This window comes from Heteronotia binoei, chromosome 13 (genome assembly GCF_032191835.1).
Source record: "Heteronotia binoei isolate CCM8104 ecotype False Entrance Well chromosome 13, APGP_CSIRO_Hbin_v1, whole genome shotgun sequence".
Classification (NCBI taxonomy): Eukaryota; Metazoa; Chordata; class Lepidosauria; order Squamata; family Gekkonidae; genus Heteronotia; species Heteronotia binoei.
The window spans coordinates 75,173,147-75,199,232 of NC_083235.1; the positions used below are offsets into that span (position 1 = coordinate 75,173,147).

Genomic DNA, 26,086 nt, shown 5'->3' on the forward strand with positions numbered 1-26,086 from the left:
CAGTTGAGCAGTTGGTCTTCCTGAAAGTCAACTTGCCTCTGTTTGGCTTCCCAAACATAGACTTTGAGAATGACTGAAGTAAGTGGCTACTTGTGCCTGCATCCTCTCTCAGTCTGTGCTGGGAAGTTGGGGTGAAATGCTTTCCCCAAAATTAATTCTAGAGCCCAAAGATAGAGCCACAGCCCATTAATCACTGTGATGAATGATTGGCAGAGAAATGTCCCAACCCCTCCCCCCTCCCCAAACCAAAACTGAATGCTGATTAAAAACAGCAGCACCAGAAAAAATTCCCATCCTCACTTAATTCTCAAATGTAGATCATGGAAGGGGGATGGTAGGACCCCAAACAGAAACCAGCAGCACCCAATGGGAGTCCCAGGAAGAGTGTTTTTCCTTTGCAGGGGTGGGAGGAGAGAGAGGGTGGGCCCTCATACCACTGTACTACTGTTAAGTCTAGAATTCAAAATTACCAAACCACATTATTGGTAAGACACAGTGAATTCTATAATGGAAAAAAATGTGGGATATAAAGGAATGAACGTTCTGTAAATTCAGTGCTGTGCCAGTCTAACAAAACCAATGAACTTTCAGTGAGAGCCTTTGTGTGTTTACTCAGAAATATGTCCCATTTTAGTTAGTATGGCTTACTCTTACGTAAGTGTTCTTAGGTCAGCAGCTTTAGACGGAAATAACTCCATATAGGAATGTGTTATTAATGTTTTTACATCTTTGTAAGACTTATGATGAATTGGTTTTTAAAACCATAGCTTTCTCATAACAATTAGGAAGTCTATTTCTCATTAAGGTTATATGTGAAACAACACAAAAATCAATACTAGACAGCAACAAAACCACAAAAGTTGTTTGTCCTTTGGACTGCCAATAAATCTACCAATCTTTATTTTCTAGAAACTGATAACGAAATAAACAGGAGTTCAAAGTGACAAAGAATTTCACATTTGGTGTGTTTCTTCAATCACTTTACCGCTTCTAGGTGAGCTTACTCTTCACTTACAACTTTCTTCTGCACCTCTCGGGTCCTAACCCTGAGTTTATTGACTTGGGTCTCAGCAACATCAGCCCTTTCCTCGGCCTCCTCTAACTCATGCTGAATCTTGCGGAACTTAGAAAGGTTCACATTGGATTGTTCCTCCTGAAAAGAGAAAAATAATTATAACACCCAAGTAACAGCAATTTGATGTCTTAAGTAGACAAGTCACTGCCATTTTATGACGTATTTGTGTGGAGGGGTAAAAGAATTACATACGCCATTCAACAAGTAGGCTGCTGTGGGGCAGGACAGCCATGAAAGTCACACTCCATGTTCAGAAGTAATTGTGTCTACGGAAATGTTGCACTGGATGCAATCACATATATTTTGATTCTGTAAATGCTTGTTGATTATTCAGAATATAAATGGCTGGCCTTCATTTTACCAACCATAAGAAACTATTTGGTACTCAGTGCCCAAGGGGGTCTTTTATACCTGGTAAAGAAGGATAACCACAGAAGTGTGTGGAAAAGATATAGACCGTTTTCGCACACAACTTACCTCGCAGTCACAATCCTATTCCCTCTGCAGCGTCCGGTCGGATTTCCCACCATCTGCGCCGAAGTTACAGGAAGTGCCGTGGCTTTTGCGTAGCAAATGTAAACTGGGTTTTAGTTACTTCCTGTAACTTCGGCGCAGATGGTGGGAAATCTGACCGGATGCTGCGGAGGGAACAGGATTGTGGCTGCAAGGTTGTCAAGTCTGCTATGAGTTACTCAATATCTGTATTAAGTTTGGTTCTGAAGTAAAGGAGTCTGGGTACTTTACAGTGTACACCGGGGGCTGCTAGCCCACTTTCCTGCCCCCTCACTAGAAAGGCCTTTGTTGTGTAACCTGCTTTGAAATGCTAACATGTGAACAAGATAGTGGCGCCTTCCCAGCCTTGTTCTCTGTGGGGAGTATGGGGTGTCAAGGCTTCGGCCTGGGAACGAAAGAAGTAGCATCCTAGTGTGAAGATGTGTTGCATAGATTGCCCCCCCCCCCGTAGGAATCCTTTAGATTCATACCTTAAATACTGGATTAGTGCATATGTATTTCAGTCCTTCAATCTCTGCCATGGTCTCTAGTTCTGATTACAATAAACTTGTTACTCTATCAAGAGACTCGTTATTGAATTCAGCCGACTTGACATTTTGAAGGACTTCTCTATCTTGGAGTTCAACCTTTCCAGCAACTGAAAAGGCAATGTCCGAACAGTCTCCGGAGAATGGAGGATTCCCAACCAGAGTGGAGGGGGCCGAGACACCCTGGCACATCCATACTGCCAGAAGGACCGCGGCCTCCCCTCCACAGTTTCAGCTGGTGGTGACCCCACGGCAATACCAGCCAAGGACCTCCACTACGCTGATGGATCAAGCCCCGGTCCGACGGGAGGCGATCATGACCCGCCACACCAAGCGGGTCCAACTGGCCGAGGCCGCCGCCGCCCACCCGGGCGAGGCGAGCGAAGGCGCCGGAGCCGCGGGGGCGCAAGACCCCGGGAGTGGAAGCGAAGGGGCCGAGTGCGGAGCGGATGACGGAGGGGCGAGCCCCAAGGATCAGACCGATGAGGAGTACGAGGTGTTTCGCGCGATGGTCCGCAGGGAGATCGACGGGGCGGTGAGAGACCTCAAGGACCAGATGCAGACCCTGACCGCGCAGCTGGGCAGAGCGCTGGGGGTGACCGGGGCTCGCCAGCAACAGCCAGCCCCGACGGGTCCGCGGGGACCCCCAGTTCAACAGGGCCCCGCCGCCCCTCCACCCGGAGCGGCCCCGCAAGCCCCAGCGGCGCCCCCTCCTGCCCCGGTCAGACAAAGAGACCTGGGGGGAGGCCGGGAGCTGGACGCCACGTTCGACGGGGACCCGGAGGAAGTGAACTACTTCGCGATCCAGGCGAACAGCTACATGCACTACTGGGGGGACTCATTCCCCGATGAGATGAGCCGCGTGGACTACCTCGGGTCGAAGCTACGGGGCGCAGCGAAGAAGTGGTATGTGAGCCTATGCGAAACCAACAGCCCGGTCCTCCACTTCGTAAACACTTTCGTGCAAGCCCTGCTGACCCAGTACGAGGACCCCCTGCAAGAAACCCGAGCGCTGGCGGCGCTGCGGAACATGAAGCAAGGGGCCCGATCCATCCGAGAGTACGCGGCCGACTTCCAGGCCAACGCCGCCCGGGCTCGGAACTGGAACGAGGTGATGAAGATCGAGCACTTCACCAATGGGCTGAACCCGAGCATCCTGGATAGAGCGCTCATGCAAGCCCGCCCCGATACCCTGGTGGGGTGGATTCAGCTGACGGGGGAGGTGGAGACCAACCTGAAACGAGTGGCGATGCTGTGCCAAGCACTGGCCGCCGGCAGGGGAACGCCGAAAGCAAGCCCCGGGAAGGCTGAGCCACCTAAAGTCAAGAAGCAGGCGGTGGCTGCCCCGGGGGGGCCCCGACGTTGTTTCCGGTGTGGGGACCCCAACCATCTGGCCTCCGGCTGCCCCCAATCAGCCACCGGGGCCGCCCTACCGCAGGGAGCCACCCGCCCGGGCACCCCCGGCCCCAAGAAAACCACCGGCCGCCCTAAGGACACGGCGAAGAGCAGCGCGCTCCTGGTGCAAGACGACCTACAAGAGGAGGAGGTGCGTCTGTCAGAGGAGCTGGCCGAGCTGGCGTGGGAAGAGGAGCCGGCGGGAAACGACGCCGACCTGCTTTGAACGGTGCCAACCAGCAGGTCGACCGAGAGGAGGCACCGCTAACGGTGAGACCCACGGGAAGGTTGTACTTTATAGTGGTCAAATTGTTGAACCCAAAGCTAAAAAGGTTCCTACAGATCCGGGCCCTCATAGACTCGGGCTGTAATAGAGAGCTGATTTCCCCCAAGGTGGTGGAGGCTCTGGGGTTGAAACGCTTACAACTGCCCCACCCCATGCACTTTGAACAGATGGATGAGTCAGTAATGGGGGGGGAACCATGCACGCAAGAGACTGAGCCATGCCCCCTGGGGATTGAGGACCACTGGGACTCAGAGACGTTTGTGATCGCGCCCGCCTGTGGCTACCCCGTGGTCCTGGGAGTGGGGTGGTTGGAGAAGCACGAGCCCCTCATCCGCTGGAGAGCCCAGACCATCAGATTTCCCGACCCAAGTTGCAACCAGCACCTTTGGCAGGCAGCATGGGGGCCACGAGCGCCAGCCGCTCGGGAGAGGGCGTGCGTCCTGGTGGAAGAGGTGCACCATGTCCCGGACGCCTACCGCGACCTGATGGAAGTATTTAGTGAGCGGGAGGCCAACCAGCTACCCCCCCACAGGAGCACAGACTGCGCGATAGAACTAATCCCCGGGGAAAGCCTTCCCAGGGCCAAGCTCTACCAAATGGGGTGGGCTGAGAAGAAGGAGCTGCGAAAATTCCTAGACTTGAACTTGAAAAGGGGGTTCATCAGACCCGCGACGGCCCCCCACGCGGCCCCCGTGTTGTTTAGAAAGAAAAAGGACCACAGTCTTAGGCTTTGCACTGATTTTCGTGGGATTAACGCGATTTCCATGTCAAACGCCTACCCCATCCCCCTCATCAAAGATTTGCTAAGCACGGTGGCGGGGGGAAGATTTTCACAAAGCTTGACCTGCGGGACGCGTACTTCCGAGTGCGCATCAAGGAGGGGGATGAGTGGAAAACGGCGTTCAACACCCCGATGGGGCAATTTGAATATTTAGTCATGCCGTTTGGATTGCAAGGGGCACCTGGGGTGTTCATGAATTTCATAAATGATGTATTGCGGAAATTTCTGTACAAGGGGGTGGTAGTGTACCTTGATGACATCATTATTTATTCGCAAGACGAACAATCCCATGTGAAACTAGTGAGGGAAGTGTTGGCCACCCTGCTGAAGCACCAGCTCTACGCCAAGCTGTCTAAATGCGAGTTCCACCGCACGGAACTAGACTATTTGGGCTTCCGGGTGTCTGGGGACGGGCTGGCCATGGATCCAGCTAAAGTTCAGGCAGTTCTAGAGTGGGCCCCCCCGAGGACACGTAGACAGCTCCAAAGTTTCATCGGATTCTCCGATTTCTATAGGACATTTATTGAAGGGTTCGCCCAGATCGCTCTGCCCCTAACAGACCTCCTGAAGACGAAGGGGAGGGGGGAGGAGGCAAAGCGACCAGGGGCCAGGCTGAATTGGACACCGACTTGTCAGGCGGCTTTCGACCGGCTTAAACAACTGTTCACAAGCGAGCCGGTCTTAAGCCACTCAGATGAGCGGAAGGGGTTTGTGGTCCAATGCGACGCCTCCGATGTCGCCGTAGGAGCCATTCTCATGCAGAGGGATGAGGAGGGGAAGCTGAGACCCTGCGCTTACATTTCGCGAAAGTTCTCAAAGGAGCAGAGGAACTGGTCAGTGTGGGACAAAGAGGCTTTCGCTGTCATGTTTGCACTGAAAACTTGGAGGTCCTGGTTGGAGGGAGCCAGGGTGCCCTTTGAGATATGGACGGACCACAAAAATCTAGAGGCACTAACAGGGAAAAGAAAATTGAGTGAAAAGCAAATCAGGTGGGCGGGTTTCTTCTCCAGATTCGACTTCACCCTGAAGCACATCCCGGGGACCCGCAATTTTCTAGCAGACGCCCTGTCCAGGCTCCCACAGCATGAGAGCCAGAGAGAGGAAGTGGTAGATTCCCTGATCCCCCCCACACAAGTGGCGGCTATGGTCACTACCCGCTCACAGAGGAAAAAGGAATTGAGTGGGCTAAGCAAAGAACGAATCACCCTAGAGGCCGAACGGGAGGGAGGTGGGCGGCCGGAGGGGTTGCAGAAAAGAAAAGACGCTCTTTGGTACAAGGGGGAGAAACTGTACATCCCGGAAACATTAAGGAAAGAAATTCTCCAACTATGTCACTGCTCCAAATTAGCTGGGCACTTCGGCTATGTAAAAACCTTGCACTTAGTGCACCGGCAGTTCTGGTGGCCGTCTCTAAAGAAGGATGTGTCGGACTTTGTAGCTGGTTGCCCGGTGTGTGTGATGGCAAAAAAGAGGGGGGGGAAACCCCCGGGACTCCTACAGCCTCTGGAAACAGCAAAACGGCCATGGGCCATAGTGTCCATGGACTTCATAGTCGAGCTACCATCCTCCCGGGGGAAAACAGTCATACTGGTGGTAGTGGACACGTTTTCAAAACAAGCCCACTTCATCCCCTGCAGCCAATTACCCACGGCCAAGAAGCTAGCGACTTTATTTTTCGACCACGTGGCCAAGCATCACTCCATCCCTGACAAGGTCATAAGTGACAGGGGGCCTCAGTTCGTTGCCACCTTCTGGCGGGAGTTTTGTAAATTATTAGGGATGGAACAGGGGCTAAGCTCTGCCTATCACCCCCAGACGGACGGACAGACTGAGAGAGTGAACGGGGTGCTAGAGCAGTACCTACGGTGCTTTGTGAGCCTACGCCAGTCAGACTGGGTGGACCTCCTCCCCTTCGCGGAATACGCTTACAACAACAGCGCTCACAGTTCCACAAAAGCATCTCCCTTTGCAACAGTGTTTGGGTATGAGGGAAAGCCGATCCCCATGCTGCCAGGGGGGGAGGGATTGACGGGCTCAAGTTTCGAGCAATGGTGGCAAGGTCCCAGCCAATGCTGGCCAGCCATTCAAGAAAACCTGAAGCTGGCTAAGGAGGCGTATAAAAAACAGTACGATAAAAGCCATGTGCCAGTCTGGGACTTGAAGGTGGGGGATTCCGTATTTCTGTCAACAAAAAACCTGCCTCTGGCACAACCGTCTAGGAAATTGGCTTTTAAGTTCTTAGGGCCATTCAAAATCAAGCGGGTGATCAACCCGGTGACAGTAGAGTTAGACCTCCCCCCTGCCCTTGGTAAAGTCCACCCTGTTTTTCATTGCAGCCTACTGCGCAGATCTCCGGGGCCGTCCAAATGGCATTTGCAAGATTCACCAACCCTCCCCTCGAAGGGGGAGTGCCGGAGCCTCTCGGGGCCCGAGTTCCGGAGCCATAAATGTGGATCGCCCTCCTTGCAAGGCCGCCCGGCAGGGGGGGGGCCCTAGGGGGGGCAGTATGTCAAGTCTGCTATGAGTTACTCAATATCTGTATTAAGTTTGGTTCTGAAGTAAAGGAGTCTGGGTACTTTACAGTGTACACCGGGGGCTGCTAGCCCACTTTCCTGCCCCCTCACTAGAAAGGCCTTTGTTGTGTAACCTGCTTTGAAATGCTAACATGTGAACAAGATAGTGGCGCCTTCCCAGCCTTGTTCTCTGTGGGGAGTATGGGGTGTCAAGGCTTCGGCCTGGGAATGAAAGAAGTAGCATCCTAGTGTGAAGATGTGTTGCATAGATTGCCCCCCCCCCGTAGGAATCCTTTAGATTCATACCTTAAATACTGGATTAGTGCATATGTATTTCAGTCCTTCAATCTCTGCCATGGTCTCTAGTTCTGATTACAATAAACTTGTTACTCTATCAAGAGACTCGTTATTGAATTCAGCCGACTTGACATTGGTAAGCTGTGTGCAAAAACGGTCATAGACATCAGGCTGGAATAGCTTGGTTTCTCCCCTGCAATACTTAATATAAATTACCAAGAAGCACTGAACCTGATTAGTGTGAAAGTGATTAATCTTGCTCAGGTCAGTACCTTAACCCATGCAAGATGTATATGCTCTGCTCTTACACTAGGGATTCCTCCCCCTGTGACTCTCCCTTCATATGTCACCAGACTGAATTCCTTCCCAATTGCAGAATTAATGGAGCACATTGCCAAAATCCCATATTCAGACCACCTGGGTGATTGTGCATTTGGTGCAATAGAAACATTCAATCCTCTTTTATTATTCTGCCATCAATGGACAGTCCCTGGGTCCCTCTGGATTACCCGTTTTGCTTAAATGCCAACTTCCTGTGGAACCTTGGGTGATATCTCCATTACTGGCAGATTCTGATCCAGAAATAACCTGCGTCCTGCTCTGTCACAGAATACCTGGCAGCAGTGATCTCTCTTACACGTTACTGAAATGTGCCTTGTTCCAACCATAAAAGAAGTGATGGACTTACATACATGATCTACTAAAGGCCTTCTAGATTATATTTAATTTAAGATTTCAGGCATCCTAGGAGAAATCCATATATTATAATTCCTTATTTTATCTTCTTGCTCTTGCATATTTTACGCTACAGGGAATATCTTATCTTTTTGATTTATATATTTATCCAAAGTCTCCAAACTTGAGAGATGATTGTGATCCTGTGATGATCATGTAACTCCTTGCTGAATACTATATTATTTGCTTGTTGTGTAAGATTTTAACTTGTTTAATGTTTTGCGATGTGGTCGAATGAGCTAATAAATAAAAGGAAAGGATTTCCAGCTACAAAATCAGCTGGCATCCCAGTAAATCTAATTCACTCCTTTCACACCTACATGTGCACAGATTTCCTGTGAATTAGTATACAAATGGGACTGTGTATTTCTTATCACTGTATTAAGATGAACATGTTTTGATATGTCTGGGTCCTTTGCTTCTGTGTTTTATAGAACTCTATTTTTGTGCTAATTAATTTGTTTCATAGTTACTGATACAAATAAAACCCAAATTCAGAAATATACTTACAGATTCTTCAGATTGTCTCTTGTATGCTTTCACTTTCAGCTGCAATTTGTCAACTAGATCCTGGAGCCTAAGAACATTTTTTCGGTCTTCCTCAGACTGCGAAAAATTGATAAAAATGCAGAACAATGAATGGCTTTGAAAGTATCTCTGAAATTTTGATTAACATTTAATTCTTTTTAAAAAGCTTCTATCCTCACCTGGTAGGTCAACTCTTTTACCCGTCTCTCATATTTGCGTACACCCTTAATAGCATCAGCACTGCGCTTCTGCTCATTCTCAACTTCTCCTTCTAATTCCCGTACCTGGGGGGGAAAAAAAAGAAATTTCAGTTGTAGCTTGTATGTTTGAATAAGAAGTATCATTGTGTTAATTTGTATATTTGTGAATGATGAAAGCCTCATGCCCAGGTTACCTGCATGCAGTTATGAGTTCTGTCTATATGGGATTTTCCTGGTATACAGAAAAATCTGATTTTTAAATGAACCAAAGAAAAATCCCCCCCTCAAAAAAAAAAAAACTTCTCAAAAACCACTTTGATGAATAACAAAAACAATTCAGAAGGGATGGAATTTTGAGAGCAGCTCAGCATTAGTTAAAGGAAAGGAGAGAGAGAATTCAAGCTGCTGAAGCCCCTGAGAACATAGTGAATTCTGGTGGTAGAGATTTTGAAAAGCTGGATAGTATTTCCAAATGGTCCCTCCTTTTGGCAATTTATCATGAGCCTCTACTGGTAGGAACCTATCTACTATAAATACTCACTCTGGCCTCCAGTTTCTGGAGTTGCTTCTTGCCACCTTTCATTGCCAACTGCTCTGCCTCATCAAGACGGTGCTGCAGGTCCTTCACAGTCTGCTCAAGGTTCTTCTTCATCCTCTCCAGGTGGGCACTGGTGTCTTGCTCCTTCTTCAGCTCCTCTGCCATCATGGCTGCCTATCAATTAGGACATCAGTTCAATGCAAAAAATCAGCCACTCCACTTAAAACCACATTATACTTTTCAAAGGAAAACTCCTCCAGCTCACATCAGTGATGGCCTTCTTGGCCTTCTCTTCTGCATTGCGTGCTTCTTGTACAGTCTCTTCCACTTCGCCCTGGATTTGGGCAATGTCTGTTTCCAGCTTCTTCTTGGTGTTAATCAAGCTGGTGTTCTGTTCAGGAAAAAAAAAATGTTTAGCATTATTGTTAAAATAGAAATAGTTGCCTAAACTGTCAGACAGTATTGCAAGGCAGAATTATATTCAAGAACAAATGACATCTACTCAGAAATAACTGTCTGTATGATACCTACTCTTATTTCTAAGCTCCCGTCAAAGTCTCAAAAGCAACCAAAAAAGAGACTGGATTAAAGAATCTTCATCAACTCCACTGGTGCTTATATAAAGGCTGACAAATTTTAGTTAGGCATAGTTTTCTTTTTAAAAAAAAACCATGGCAACCAGTCAAGTATTCAGAAAGAAATACGGGGAAATTACACATTTCCATAACACATTCTACAAGGTTAATTGTTGTTTTCTATAACAGAGCCTGTATACAGTCCCTTCTTTGCTCTTGGGAACTGTTCATTAATAGCTAACCTGTGTGTGGAGGAGCTGCACACGTTCACTGGCATCCAAAAGCTCCTGTTCAGCCACTTTCCTGCCCCTTTCTGTCTGTTCCAGAGCTGCCCGGAGTTCCTCAATCTCAGCCTGCATCAGGTTAGCCCTGCGCTCAACCATGGCCACCTGCTCTTTCAGATCATCTTGGCTCCTCAAAGCATCATCCAAATGCAGTTGTGTGTCCTGCCAATGAAAGTAATTGTAAGTCTTAAAATCCTTGTAGTTATTAGAGCATTGAGATATCTTGGCCGATAGCATGAAATTTCTCTTTATGTACCTTGAGCAGTCCTTGTGTGTTCCTGAGGTTTTTGAGTGCCTCAGCAGCTTGGCGGTTGGCATGGCTCAGCTGGATTTCCATTTCATTCAGATCTCCCTCCATCTTCTTCTTGAGCCGCAGGGCATCATTTCTGCTCCTCACTTCAGCATCTAGAGTACTCTGCATGGACTCCACCACTCTCAGGTGATTCCTCTTCAGCTGATCAATTTCCTCATCCTTTTCTGCAATTCTCCTGTCAATGTCAGACTTCACCTGGTTGAGCTCCAACTGGATGCGTAAGAGTTTGCCTTCTTCATGTTCGAGTGAGGCCTTAAAAACCATTTAAATTCGTTAATAATGGAGTAAAATCGGCTAGTTATCTAGCGTTTAAAGTGTGCAGAACATAAAACTGTGTATTGAATATTTTATACTGCCCAGTATTCCCTACATTTCTGTTAATGATTCTTTCAGTTGGCTACTGTATTTTTTCACAGTGTTAAAGAAACCTCTTTATTTACCTCAGCTTCCTCTAGTGAAGCCTGGATTTCAGATTTCTCTTGCTCAATCTGCTTCTTCACTTTCTCCAGTTCATGTAGTGCCTTTCCTCCCTCAGCAATTTGTTCTGTGAGGTCAGATATCTCCTCTGTTGGTTTCCACCAAAAAAAAGAGAAAAGACAAAAGAATTATTTATTTGGTGCATGTTTATTCCACTATTCCTGTAAGGAGATAATGACATTAGGCATAGTTTTCCAGTTCATCCTTCTCACAACCCTGTGAGTAGGTTAGTCTGGGACAGAGTGGCTGGCCCAAGATCACTCAGTGAGCTTCACTATAGGCAAGGAGTTGCACCTGGTTCTTCCCAGTTGAAGAAGAAGAAGGTATTGGATTTATATCCCGCCCTCCACTCCAAAGAGTCTCAGAGCGGCTCACAATCTCCTTTCCCTTCCTCCCCCACAACAGACACCCTGTGAGGTAGATGAAGATATTGGATTTATATCCCGCGCTCCACTCCGAAGAGTCTCAGAGCGGCTCACAATCTCCTTTACCTTCCTCCCCCACAACAGACACCCTGTGAGGTGGGTGGGGCTGGAGAGGGCTCTCACAGCAGCTGCCCTTTCAAGGACAGCTTCTGCCAGAGCTATGGCTGACCCAAGGCCATGCCAGCAGGTGCAAGTGGAGGAGTGGGGAATCAAACCCGGTTCTCCCAGATAAGAGTCTGCATGCTTAACCACTACACCAAACTGAGCATTCTAACCACTACATACCAAGGTGACTCATAAAGATGAGAATAAACAGAACTTGGATGAGATTGTGTAAGATCTAATTTTGATTTTGGAGGAAGAATGTTTCTTCGATTTATTCCAGATTACACGCATAGAACAGAATATTTAGCATAATAGTACTAGTACTTCCTTAGATCGTAAGTCTGGAAGCAGTGCTCATTAAAAATCTGTACAATACCTACTAATTTCAACTGGTTTATAATTTTAACTGGCTTTTTCTGATTTTACTGGTTTTTCTTCTGCTTATAATATGATCCTTTTGTACATAGGTGCTTTTACTTATTAATTACTATCTATGCCGGTTTTGGAGAGAAGGACTGCAGGAGGACATTACAGCCAGTATAGTGCAGTGGTTAGAATGTGAGATTAGGAACTGGGAGACCTACATTCAAATCCCTACAATACCATAGAAATTTGCTGGGTTGTCATGTGCTAGTCATGCACTCTTGGCTTCTCCTATCCAGCACCAGCACTGGGGAGCTGGCGCAAGGCTGGCGGCCAAAGCCAGGTGCCCTACATTGCCCTTCGCTTCCTTGGCGAAGGTGAGCTTGGTAGCAGTGGCAACAGGGCTTCTGGCCTCAGCAGGCACACAGGCATGCATGCCATCGCTGTGCCCCTCATGTCTGTGCTTGGAAGCACAGATGCAAGGGACGGAGTGACAGCAAACTAGCAGTGTGCGTGCACATTAAGGATGGAAGCCCTGCCGCTGAGCTCACTATTTCCCTCACTGAGGAAGCAAGGGTGGGTGGGAGTGCTGAAACTGGCGCCCTCCCCCCAGAGCCATGCTCCAGGCAGCCACCTCATGCTGCCTAATGGATGTGCCAGCTCTGTTCCTATACCATCAGGATTGCTGTGAGGATAGAGTGAAAGAGAGGAGAACAATATAAGATACTTTTGATCCCCAGTGGGGGGAAAAGTGGGGTATTAATGAAACAAATGAACAAACAAATAATAAAATTGTGTCCTAATCATTTCTTGAAGCCCAAGAATAATAACTGACATGTTTCTGCTATATCAGTGAACTGGTAGCCTGTGAACTTAAGAAATAACGGCCTTACGTTGAAGATTCTTATTCTCGCGTTTCAGTGTTTCCAGCTGATCCAAGGACTCCTCATAAGCATTCTTCATCTTGAAGAGCTCTGTGCTGAGAGAGCGAGACTCCTTCTGTGAAGCTTCCAGTTCAGACTGAGTTTCCTCATATTTCTGCTTCCATTCTGCCAGAACCTGCAAGTACCATCAAGGAAACATGAACATACATGAACATATGAAGCTGCCTTATACTGAATCAGATCCTCGGTCCATCAAAGTCAGTATTGTCTACTCAGACTGGCAGTGGCTCTCCAGGGTCTCAAGCTGAGGTTTTTCATACCTATTTGCCTGGACCCTTTTTAGTTGGAGATGCCGGGGATTGAACCTGGGACCTTCTGCTTACCAAGCAGATGCTCTACCACTGAGCCACCATCCCTCCCCATGAACATATGTTGCTGCCTTCTACTGAATCAGACCCTGGGTCCATCAAAGTCAGTATTGTCTTCTCAGACTGGCAGCGGCTCTCCAGGGTCTCAAGCTGAGGTTTTTCACACCTATTTGCCTGGACCCTTTTTAGTTGGAGATGCCGGGGATTGAACCTGGGACCTTCTGCTTACCAAGGTCCTTCTGCTCTACCACTGAGCCATCGTCCCTCCCAAGCAAGGAGCTTATGTACTACTTTCAGATCTCTGATTTTGGTCCTAAGTACCTTATCAAAATTCTTCTGCTTCTTATCTAGAGCTGCACAGGCTGCATTGGACCTTTCCACATCAATCATCAGGTCCTCCACTTCATTCTGCAGTCTCTGCTTTGTCTTCTCAAGGGAAGCACATTTAGAATTCACGGCTTCTACATGTTCTTCAGCATCCTGAAGGCGCTGGGCAAGCTTTTTCCTGGAGGAATGGCATATACAGGCACAAGGTGAACTATGGAACATAAAGGATCTAAGCTATTTTGTTCACCCCATCCCCGGTGGTTGATTTGTGAAATAAATGAGACCCACTGTGGTAGAATGGTTAGAGTGTTGGACTAGGATCTTGGAGACTTAGGTCTCAATCCCTACTCTGCCGTGGGGAACTTCCTAGGTGACTTCCACAGAGTTGTTGTGAGAGAGGGAGAATATTGTAAGCCCCTTTGGGTTCCCATTGGAGAGAAAAGTGAGGTATAAATGAAGTAAATGAAAATAAATAAATAAATATTTTAATAAGTAAATCATTCTCAGTCACAGGCAAATTGAAGGTTTTTTAGGGTGTCCTGAGAACACAGTATCCTTAGCAAAAACACCCTTTATTATTCAATCACTGTCTTGCCATCTCTCATACAGCGAACATATTCTGCTGCTACTCTGCCTCCCAGCAACCCTCCCTGCACCCCCCCCCCCCAACCCAGCATATGGCTTGTTCTGTTCATGAACATGTAACGGATTTTCTGCATTCCATTCCACACAAAGACGTATTTGTTCTAGTGTGAAATATCCAAATACACTTTCGATAACTTGATACTTTCAGAGCTATATCTTTCCTCCCTCCTTCTCCCCTCACTCTTGGGCATGTATGCACACAACATCACTGTCAGAACTCACTTGGCCTCTTCTAGCTCTTCTGTGCGTTGAATGGCATCAGTCTCATATTTGGTTCTCCACTGGGCAACCTCACTGTTGGCCTTGGACATGGCACGTTGCAGCTCACCTTTAGCTTCTTGCTCTTCCTCATACTGCTCCCGGAGCAAGTCACAGTCATGGCGAGCGGACTGCAAAGCATGGGCCAGTGCATTCTTTGCCTGAAAGAAATAGTGAAAAAGAAATCCAGTCGTGAAAAAAAATTCCAGCCTGTTGTAGTGAAAACAACAAAGAACCGTGTGACCCTTAAAACTAACAAATACACTATGAACATATGAACATATGAAGCTGCCTTATACTGAATCAGACCCCTGGTCCATCAAAGTCAGTATTGTCTTCTCAGACTGGCAGTGGCTCCCTCTACGGCTTCCAGGGTCTCAAGCGGAGGTTTTTCACACCTATTTGCCTGGACCCTTTTTTGGAGATGCCGGGGATTGAACCTGGGACCTTCTGCTTCCCAAGCAGATGCTCTACCACTGAGCCACCGTCCCTCCCCAAAAATTATACACTTTCATGGGTGAGAGCCTATCTTGGCATTTTCCAACTGCTTACAGTAATTACATTTCCAGTAGCTTAATTGCAATTTCCTGTACATTCATTCTGTGAGCAGTGATGATGGCTTGGATTCAATGACTCTTATATGCTTTTTTCATTGGATGAAGTCTTTCATCGTCAAAGGAAAATAGTGGAAAAGAAACACTGGCTCCAACTCAGCATAATTAAACCCATTATCTCTTTGTTGGAAGAAAGTGGACAATTGGAGGGGCTGGGTGCCAAAAGTGTCCTATCTATGCGAAGTTCAGGAGTCCACTGTAAGTAGACATCTAGAGAACTTTCTTGAATGTTAAGCCGCTCAACACTTCTATGAGTATGCATGTTATATATGTGATCGGCAATGTGTCTTTTATATGGAGTTCTTGCCTGTCTCATTGGAGCCTGTAGGACCAAGCTTGGGGACTCGGGAACAATGGGCAGTAGAATCCAAATCCCTGCTGTCCTGCTCCAATCATGGGCCCCTGCTGGTTTGAATGGTCTAATAGGACACTAGTGTGGGAACCTGTAATGTATGTATAGTTGGCCCTGTTGGCCCAGTCTTTGAGTGTAGCCTATATTATGCTGTACAAATAAAAGAGCTCTGTTCACTACCACCTCATCTCTTCATTGCGTGGAACCCACTATATTATAATGCAGGACTGTAATGATTTGACGTTTTAAGTGTGTGTTTCTTTAAATGTTTGCTAAGTTGCAGAAGAACAAGGGGGTGAAAGAGGGGGATGGGTGAGTGAGGTTATTGCTTTGTGACTGAGAGTGTATGGGTGGAGCTAAGAACAGGGTTCCCAGCCTCCCACTAGGAGCAGAATTTCCCCGATTTTGAAGTCCCCAACCCACCACCATGCAACTGGCTGGTGAGGGGAGCCCCACCCCAATCAGCGCCAGTGTGCTGAGACATACCTGGTGCGATGACATCACCCGGAAGTGATGTTATGCTGGGCATGTTCCTGGGGGCACTCTATCATTGATAAAAAGCTCTGATAACCATAGAGTTTTCCCCAAGTGATAGAGCATCCCCCCGGCAATATCATAATGTCCCTGTATAAATTGATGGTGCAGCCTCATTTGGAGTACTGTGTACAGTTCTGGTCACCACACCTCAAAAAAGATATAGCATTGGGAAAAGTGCAGAAAAGGGCAACTAGAATGATTAAAGGGTTGGAACACTCTCCCTATGAAGAAAGATTAAATCGCTTGGGGCTCTTTAGCTTGGAGAAACGATGACTGAGGGGCGACATGATAGAGGTTTACAAGATTGTGCATGGGATAGAGAAGGCAGAGAAAGAATTACTTTTCTCCCTTTCTCACAATGCAAGAACTCGTGGACACTCAATGAAATTGCTGAGCAGTTGGGTTAGAACTGATAAAAGGAAGTACTTCTTCACCCAAAGGAGATGGTGGCGGTTGCAAGCATAGACGAGAGGGGATTGGATAAACATATGGAGCAGAGGTCCATCAGTGGCTATTAGCCACAGTGTATTGTTGGAACTCTCTGTCTGGGGCAGTGATGCTCTGTATTCTTGGTACTTGGGGGGGGGGGGTACAGTGGGAGGGCTTCTAGTGTCCTGGCCCCACTGATGGACCTCTTGATGGCACCTGGGTTTTTTGACCACGGTGTGACACAGAGTGTTGGAATGGATCAGCCATTGGCCTGATCCAACACAGCTTCTCTTATACTCTTAGAGTCTAATTGTCAGGACCACATAGACCAATAAAGGAATCTTAGAACTTGGGCACAGTAGTTGGGAAGAGTTAATTAATAGGACTGGAATAAATTCCAGGTGGCAGCATTACATACCTTTAGTGAGAGAAAGAAATAACAAGAACATAAGAACATAAGAAAAGCCATGTTGGATCAGGCCAATGGCCCATCCAGTCAAACACTCTGTGTCACACAGTGGCAAAATTTTTTATACATACACACACACTGTGGCTAATAGCCACTGATGGACCTCTGCTCCATATTTTTATTTAAACCCCTCTTGAAGGTGGCTATGCTTGTGGCCGCCACCACCTCCTGTGGCAGTGAATTCCACATGTTAATCACCCTTTGGGTGAAGAAGTACTTCCTTTTATCTGTTTTAACCTGTCTGCTCAGCAATTTCATCGAATGCCCATGAGTTCTTGTATTGTGAGAAAGGGAGAAAAGGACTTCTTTCTCTACTTTCTCCATCCCATGCATTATCTTGTAAACCTCTATCATGTCACCCCGCAGTCGACGTTTCTCCAAGCTAAAGAGTCCCAAGCGTTTCAACCTTTCTTCATAGGGAAAGTGCTCCAGCCCTTTCATCATTCTAGTTGCCCTTTTCTGGACTTTCTCCAATGCTATAATAGACTTTTTGAGGTGCGGTTTAAAGAAGTTTAAAGGCACATCGCATCTAACCACACAAAATGAAAGAGAAGCCTTGACATGGACGTTTTACCAATTTGTATATGGGAAAGGGGAAAAAATATGAGGGACAGTTTTGGAGAGAGAGGTCCTGCAGTGTTTGAATAAGGAATCTATAAATTGATCTATTTCCCCAAGTCTACGAAGTAATGATCAGGGCAATGGTAACAGTAAATAGCCAAAACCAGAAATGTAATAGTAAAAGGGGAAAAAATTAGAGGCACACCTTGGTCTCCTCCTCGAGCTGCCTTTTCAGTTCTTCGATTTGCTGGGTAAAGGCCTGCTTGCCTCTTGAGAGCTGAGAAATCAAGGAATCTTTTTCCTCTACCTGACGTGATAATTCACCTGATTAAGAGAAAGTCGATTAAATGGCTAGAATTTGAAATCATGCGTTATTCTTAAAATAATAGTTGTGTTGTCTAAAGATGCTGTCATTATTTGAGAATAAGTCCTACTGAAATTAGGGTTTGTAGAATCTTTCGAGATCAAGTGCCGTGTTCGACTGGAGAAAGTTTTCCTTCCAGACGTTTCGTTCTCAGCTGTGGAGAACATCCTCAGTGGCGTTGCAGCCGGAGCAGGCTGCAACGCCACTGAGGATGTTCTCCGCAGCTGAGAACGAAACGTCTGGAAGGAAAACTTTCTCCAGTCGAACACGGCACTTGATCCCGAAAGATTCTACAAACCCTGATGATGTTACCAGCCGTGAAAACCTGAAATCTTTGATACCTACTGAAATTGGTGGGATTTCTGAACAGAATAAGGCAGAATGAAGCAAATCTGTCTAATCTGTTTACACACACACACACACACATACACACACATATATATTTAAATCAGACCCTCACCAGCTTTCTCCCTGTCTCATGCTCCTTTTCCCCATGGGTCTTCTGCCCAATTTTGCAAACGCTGCCAAAACTTCCCCCACCTTTCCCCCAAGTTCTCTCTGCCGTTTTAGGGTCCTGCTTTCCAGAGGATCCTGAAGCTGCGGAGGTACCTCAACGGCTGCTATCTGTGGTGACAGCAGATCTCTGCTTTAAGTCAACGTTAAGAGGAGGCCGTGGCCCCCATGCCCTGTTTTTTGGCCTTAAAGGACAACTTGTTTGCCACTGTGTGAAACAGGATGCTGGACTAGAAAGACCACTGGTCTGATCCAGTAGAACTCTTCTTATATTCTTAAGATTCTGATTGATGCTATTTGTTTCAATTTCACACCTGTTTCTGTCTGTAGACGAGCTCTTTGGGCATTCAGGTCATTGATAGAGCGCTGGTGTTCTTCTTCCTTGGCTTTAACCTCACTGAGCTGGTCTTCTAAGGTGCGGCTTATCTTTTCAAGATTTGCCTAGATGTGAATTGTTCAAAAGGAGGGAGTCTGAATATATGAGCCAAATATATTTTGTATTTTTTAAAAAAGGTGAAGATTATCAAGAATGAATAAATTGCTACAGAATTAAAGGTGGTCTTCTTGAAAAACTGAATAGAATGCAATGTCAAAGCACTCTTTTATTATTCTTATACTTTAACCACAAAGTCTCTGCCTCTCTGGCCGGTTCTCTGTAATAGGTAGTTCCCATTCTGTATGTCCTTCTTACTTTCTACCATCATCACTGTGTACTATAATGCAGAATTTTCAGAAGTGAAAAAGTAGGAAGATAACAGACAATATGTACAAAGCACATTATGTTCTTACTGAGTGCCACCACATATTAGGCAGTTAAAATGTATTTTCTGCTATGTATATACTTGGTACCACTGCCAATCCAAGCTCCAGAGCTTATCCCTGAACAATGCATCAAACTGGAAAAGAGCTTTGACAAATATATACCTCTTATGGATTGATGATAAATGTAAAATACTTTGTGTACAGCTTTTAAAAACTTGGACTTCCATACTTAAAACTAGCATGCTAAACATCGTACCATTTTAGATAATATATTTTAGAGTATAAATTAAGTAAAGATATATCATAATCTGCTCATACATGTTATCAATTACATACTATTGTGAATTATTCGACTTTTATAGCACGATTCGATAAAGGTGACACACCATACAAAATATCACAGCATACCTTAGCCTTAGCGACAGATTCCATGTTGCTGGCTAGGTCATCAATCTCCATCTTCAGTTCACTCTTTTCCTTCTCCAGCTTCTGTTTCACACGTTGCAGGTTATCAATTTGTTCCCCAAGTTCAGCTGAGCTGTCTGCGTGCTTCTTGCGGAGGGCAGCTGCAGTGGCTTCATGCTGCAGAGTAGCCTCTTCAAGGTCCCGGCGCAATTTCTGGAATTCTGCCTCACGTTTCTTGTTCATCTCAATCTGAGCTGAAGTTGCCCCACCAGCTTCCTCCAAGCGCTCACTGATCTCTTCAAGTTCCCTGGAGAGATCACCCCGCTGCTTCTCTGCTTTAGCCCGAGATGCGCGTTCAGCCTCAATCTCCTCCTCCAGTTCCTCAATACGGGCCTAAAAAGACAAGAAGGGGGAAGCAACCATAAAGAGTCAAACCTGCTTCTCAGATGAATGAATTCTCTCAGTCCCAAGGAGACAACAATGCAACTTGCCTGTAACTCCTTGATCTTCTTCTGAAGCTGAGAGCCTAAGGCCTGCTCATCTTCAATTTTGCTTTGGAGTTGGCTGATTTCAAAGTCCTTCCTTTTCACAACAAAACATAACACGTGAGAGTCCATATCTAATGTATGGTAAAAAGATCTCCCCAAAGTTCCTCCAGAAAAAACTGTGCTTACTTCTTAAGCTTTTCATCCATCTGCTGCTTATCGTTCTCCAAATCCATTGTAGATTCCTGGGCCAGCTTCAGATCTCCTTCAAGCTTCCTCTTGGCTCTTTCAAGGTCCATGCGAAGCTTCTTTTCTTGCTCCAGTGACCCTTCAAGCTGAAGACAAGGAAGTCATAAAGACCCTGCCGACAGAAATTTACCTTCATCTCAGAGTGGTTATTCGCCATATTATTGTGCTTACATCGTCCACTTGCTGCTCCAGCTTGGTCTTTGCTTTGGTCAAAGTATTCACTTTGTCCTCTTCTGCCTGCAGGTCATCCAAGGTCTGCTGATGGGCCTCTTGGAGGGCTTTCTTTTCCTTGGTCAGTTTGGCAATGCTCTCATCCAAGACTGCCATCTCTTCGGTAAGGTTTTTCACCTTTTAGAATGGAAATACATCCAGAATCTTATATTCTAATATCCAAGTTGGCTACATCTTTGGATACTTTAAACCAGTGACTAGCACCATAAAGGTGCAAATCAGACATTTCTACAAACCTGAAAAGGGCCCGATAGAGCCCTTTGATAGAGTAAGAGCACTGGAGGCCCCTTGGCTGTCTTCAGGTCCAATATTGGATCAATTTAGTCTGCTTTTCCAAGACAACATCGATAGAATCCTTGGTGCTGTGAAGCCATCCACTTGGCTCCTGGACTTGTGTCCCTTACAGCTGGCTAAAGCCAGCAGAGATGAAATACGGGCCCCACTGACAGACACCATAAATCTATCTCTGAACTTAGGGATCTTCCCAAGGAATTTAAAGGAGGCAATGGTATGACTGTTCTCAAACAAACCATCACTGGATCTTACAGATCTGGCCAACTACCACCCAGTATCAAATCTTTCATTCCTGGGCAACAGAGTGGTGGCAGAACACCTCGAGGGCTACCTAGAGGACTTGTCAATACTGGATCCATTCCAGTTCAGTTTCCACCCTGGTCATGGGTCAGAGATGGCATTGGTCACCCTCACAGACAACCTCCACAGACATCTGGATTGGGGTGGTTCTGTGCTGCTGCTATTACTACATAAGTCAGCAGAGTTTGACATGGTCTACTACAATCTGTTGATCCATTGCCTTGCCAATGTGGGAATTTGGGGGACAGCCTTGAAGTGGTTTGTTACCTTTCTCCAGGGTTGGGGTCAGAGGATAGCACTAGGGGAGAGAGTTTTGCCATGACACTCATTGGTATGTGGTGTGCTATTTAACATCTATATGTGCTCTCTCACCCAGCTGGTGCAGAGTTTCGGGCTGAACTGTCACCAGTACGCTGATGACACCCATCTGTATCAGTTGATGGACAGCCAGCTGGATGCCACCCCAGGAAATCTGGCAAAGGGTTTGGAGGCTGTGGCTGGATGGCTGAAGCAGAGCTGGCTGAAATTAAATCCACAATACAGAGGTTCTGTGGTTGGGCAGGGGAGTCTTGGAATTGGGTATCCAACCCCTGACTCTGGATAATGCTTCTTTAACACCAACACCAATGGTGAAGAGACTGGGTGTGATTCTGGATGCCTCTCTTTCAATGGAGGTCCAGTTCACAAATGTGGTCAGGCTGGCATCTTTCTATCTATACCAAGTCTGGCAATTGGCACCCCTCCTATCTCACCCTTCAACTTGAGCCAGAGACTTTTTGGTAGTGGCTCCAGCTTGGTGGGATGTGCTTCCAAATGAGATGCAGGCCCTGCAGGACTTGGTACAGATCCACAGGGCTTGGGTAAGGTCAAAAGAACTTCCATCATACAGATCTTCCTACCTCTTCCTTCTCCTCCCCAGGGCAGGTTATAGTAATATTAGGCAACATCTGATAAATTGTAAATATGTGGACATGGTTTTAAACTGTTATGTTTTAAGTTTGTAATAATTTATTCATTATATGTTGTGACCTGCTCTGAGCCCCATAATAGTGGAGGGAGAGAGAGAGAAATCCTGCCCTCCCAAGGCCCTCTACATGGGGCTGCCCTTGTGCCGAACCTGGAAGTTGCAGTTAGTGCAGAATGCTGCTGCCTGGCTGTTATTGGGGCTTCCAAGATGGGAGCACATTCGGCCGGGGCTTTGGGGTCTGCACTGGCTGCCGATAATATACCGAGTCCGGTACAAGGTGCTGGTTATTACCTTTAAAGCCCTATATGGCCTAGGACCTGTCTACCTTAGGGACCGTCTCTCCCCACATGTTCCCCAGAGAGTACTGAGATCGGGTTCTCAAAACCTGCTTGTAATCCCTGGGCCAAAGGAGGCCCGGTTGAAATCTACCAGGGATCGGGCCTTCTCAGTAACGGCACCTTACTGGTGGAACCAGCTGCCGGAGGAGGTGAGGGCCCTGCGGGACCTTGGGCAGTTCCGCAGGGCCTGCAAGACGGCCCTCTTCCGGCTGGCTTACAACTAACCGACACTGGGAACTTCGGATGGTGGTAGGGGCATTCTGATAGACCGCTGGTTTTATGTTTATGTTTTATTAACTTATTGTTTTAAAACGATGTTAATTGATGTTTTAAAAGCTAAACCCTATGTTAAATTTGTATGTGTTGTGAGCCGCCCTGAGCCACTTCGGTAGGAATGGCGGGATATAAATTGAAATATAAATAAATAAATAAATAAATAAATAAATAAATAAATAAATAAATAAATAAATAAATAAAGCAAGCTCCAACCCCAAATCTCCGTAAATTTCCCAAGCTGGAGCTGGCAACCCTAGGCAATCCCTGTATTTGGGAGATCCATTGTGATGCAGCCTTGGTGGGGGAGAAGGTGGGCAGCTGGGAAGGTCATGGGGAACAAAAAGAGAGAGGAAGTGATAGGCATAGAGGAAAGAATGAGGAAGAGAACATGTGGTGGTAGCAGGAAAGTGAGACCAAGGAGCAAGGGGAGAGGGGAGGAAGCAAAGCCGGGGAAAATGGGTTAGCCTCTTCCACAAGTTTCTTGTGGGTCTCCACTTTTATCATATTAGGCAACGATGTTATTACATTTGTCACTGTTTGTTATGAATTTTGGTGGGTTTTGGTCAGTACCTTATTCTCAGTGGCATGCTTTTCCTTTTCAACCTTGGCCAGTGTTAACTCAAGATCATCAATGTCTTTCTTTAGCTCTGAGCATTCATCTTCCAGCTTCCTCTTCTTGGCTGTCAACTCAGCATTCATCTCCTCTTCATCTTCTGCTCGTTCAGTCAGCTCCTTAATTTTGGCTTCCAGCTGGATTTTAGTTTTAATTAACTGATCACATCTCTCCTCAGCATCTGCCAAACCGTCTGTTTCCTACAGATGGAAAACATATGTGCCAATATGTCCCAGGACTCTGTCATAGTTCTGATTCAGACCTTCATGTATACACAGAGTATAACCATTCATTTCTATTGCAAAGAGGATAATATGACTGACTTTCTGCCATTGAAACGAACAGGACCGATATTCAATACTGGGTAGTTCAGATTTTATATACATACACACACACAAACATATTGGGGCAAGATATAATAGTTATGAGTCATGGGACACATCCTATCAAACAGAAAAGCAAAAATACTTCAAATTTAACCTGTATCTTTACAAAATACCTTTAAGACTAGATACACCATACATAGTTTCACACTGACTATAGTAAAATATGTGTATAAAAGGTATACGCAGAAAAAAGAATTTCTTAAATGAAGCACATTTTCAGAAATGTCTAATTCACTCCTATTACTAGAAATTCTAATGCAATGTTTAAATTCATTTAAATAGCCAGGAACCCATGCATCTTTGGGACTACCTCTCCTGGTAGAGCCTGTGAACATATGAACATATGAAGCTGCCTTATACTGAATCAGGCCCTCAGTCCATCAAAGTCAGTATTGTCTTCTCAGACGGGCAGCGGCTCTCCAGGGTCTCAAGCTGGGGTTTTTCACACCTATTTGCCTGGACCCTTTTTTGGAGATGCCAGGGATTGAACCTGGGACCTTCTGCTTCCCAAGCAGATGCTCTACCACTGAGCCACTGTCCCTCCCCATGAACATATGAAGCTGCCTTATACTGAATCAGACCTTTGGTCCATCAAAGTCAGTATTGTCTACTCAGACTGGCAGCGGCTCTCCAGGGTCTCAAGCTGAGGTTTTTCACACCTATTTGCCTGGACCCTTTTTTGGAGATGCCAGGGATTGAACCTGGGACCTTCTGCTTCCCAAGCAGATGCTCTACCACTGAGCCACCGTCCCTCCCCTCCTTTAGGAAGGGAGAGAGTGTGAAGGGCACTATGCTCAGCTGATAAGAATTTGCTGGTGGTCCCCAACCCAAGAGGCATCCAGCTGACCTCAACCAGGGCCAGGGCCTTTTTCAGCTTTCCTCAGTCAGAATCAGGACATTCTTAGCTCTGGTTCCAACTTGCTGAAACTCTCTGCTGAGTAACATCCATGCCCTGCAGGGCTTAATGAGGTTCCTCAGGGCATGTAAGGCCCTGGGCATGTTTCTCAGGGCATGTTCCACCCGGCATTTGGTTGAGGACAGTGACAGTCTTCCATCTGGCTGGCTCTCCTGTTTCTCCTGTCTCCCCCCCTTCCTCCACCACAAGGCAATAGCATACTCTGGCAGTTCATCTGATTTTGTATTATTGACGTATATTCTATTATTTTAAGCTTTTATTATAACTATGTCATGACTCTCATGAGGTACACCACCCTGAGTCCTGTTCCACAGGGGAGGGTAATCTTAAAAAAATCTAAATAAATAAATAAATAATATTCTTAAAGTGTGATCCTTAACAGGTCTCCTCAGAATTTTACTTAAGTCTACTCAGAGGGACTTACTCCTGGGAAAGTGTTCTTGGGATGGCACTGTTAAACATATAGTCAATGAGAGAAAAAATGTAAAGTCACCAGTAATGCTTACAGCTTGGACTTGGAGCTGCAAGTCATTTTTCTCTTGCATCAGAGACACCATTTTTTCTTCCAGTTCCTTCCGTTTGGCCTCTGACTTGGCAAGGTCTTCTTTCGTTTTCTCAAACTCTTCCTTCATGTTGGCCATCTCCTTCTCAGATTCAGCACTCTTCAGCAAAGGCTTGATCTTAAAGTACAGCTTCATCCAAGGCCAGGTCTTGACATTCATGAATGAGCGGATATTGTACTGAATAGTAAAGATGGATTCCCTGTAAGGAAGGTGGCATAATATCTTAAGGAGGATTCCACAAAAAAATTGATGTGACTAAAGTTTGTTTATTCTAATCTACAGTTTACTGTACTCCTAATTCCAACGAATTATATAATTATAATTATATTATATACTATATTAGTGAAACAAGGTTTGTTAAGTAGTGAGTTCAGCCAGCATAGTGATTCAGGATCTTTATTAAGTGACCACAACTACCCCCAGCACTCACAACATGCAGCGATATATACAGATGGGGCAGGGGGACCTTGCCCCCATGAAGCAGAAATCACTCTGCGATTGCATCCTTTATGGATCCTTCATTAGAATATACATACTCATTGGCTTATCCTAGGATCCTCTGATACTGCCTCCCGATTGGCCAGTTTGAATTATGCAGCTAACCGGGATGCAGATCTTTGGATCCTCTCAGTCTGTCGTGTTGCGCCTCCAGGGGGAACACACAGGAACACACAGGAACAAGGTTCCGAGAGAGATTAGATACAAATGGTTTTATGGAGGGCCGGTTTGGTGTAGTGGTTAAGTGTGCGGACTCTTATCTGGGAGAACCGGGTTTGATTCCCCACTCCTCCACTTGCACCTGCTAGCATGGCCTTGGGTCAGCCATAGCTCTCGCAGGAGTTGTCCTTGAAAGGGCAGCTGCTGTGAGAGCCCTCTCCAGCCCCACCCACCTCACAGGGTGACTGTTGTGGGGGAGGAAGGTAAAGGAGATTGTGAGCCGCTCTGAGACTCTTCGGAGTGGAGGGCGGGATATAAATCCAATATCTTCTTCTTCTTCATCTTCATCTTATTTATTTTTACCTTATAAGACCACACACATGGTGGCTATCG

General features: G+C 46.3%; 1 protein-coding gene across 1 annotated transcript in view; it reads right to left on the reverse strand.

The window, feature by feature from the left end:
- Positions 1–874: 874 nt before the first annotated feature.
- Positions 875–26,086, reverse strand: part of LOC132581920 (myosin-4) — a 45,542-nt gene continuing 20,330 nt past the window's right edge. The window contains exons 21-39 of the mRNA XM_060253389.1: positions 24,980–25,235; positions 23,129–23,371; positions 20,324–20,500; positions 20,093–20,238; positions 19,910–20,000; positions 19,422–19,811; positions 18,566–18,692; positions 17,580–17,698; positions 14,377–14,573; positions 13,504–13,687; positions 12,824–12,989; positions 11,001–11,125; positions 10,504–10,812; positions 10,206–10,409; positions 9,654–9,779; positions 9,392–9,562; positions 8,830–8,934; positions 8,633–8,728; positions 875–1,153 (exon numbers count right to left, since the gene is read on the reverse strand). Coding sequence (XP_060109372.1) covers positions 1,001–1,153; positions 8,633–8,728; positions 8,830–8,934; positions 9,392–9,562; positions 9,654–9,779; positions 10,206–10,409; positions 10,504–10,812; positions 11,001–11,125; positions 12,824–12,989; positions 13,504–13,687; positions 14,377–14,573; positions 17,580–17,698; positions 18,566–18,692; positions 19,422–19,811; positions 19,910–20,000; positions 20,093–20,238; positions 20,324–20,500; positions 23,129–23,371; positions 24,980–25,235 — 3,385 coding nt within the window. The 3' untranslated portion in view covers positions 875–1,000. The remainder of the gene's footprint in view (positions 1,154–8,632; positions 8,729–8,829; positions 8,935–9,391; positions 9,563–9,653; positions 9,780–10,205; positions 10,410–10,503; positions 10,813–11,000; positions 11,126–12,823; positions 12,990–13,503; positions 13,688–14,376; positions 14,574–17,579; positions 17,699–18,565; positions 18,693–19,421; positions 19,812–19,909; positions 20,001–20,092; positions 20,239–20,323; positions 20,501–23,128; positions 23,372–24,979; positions 25,236–26,086) is intronic.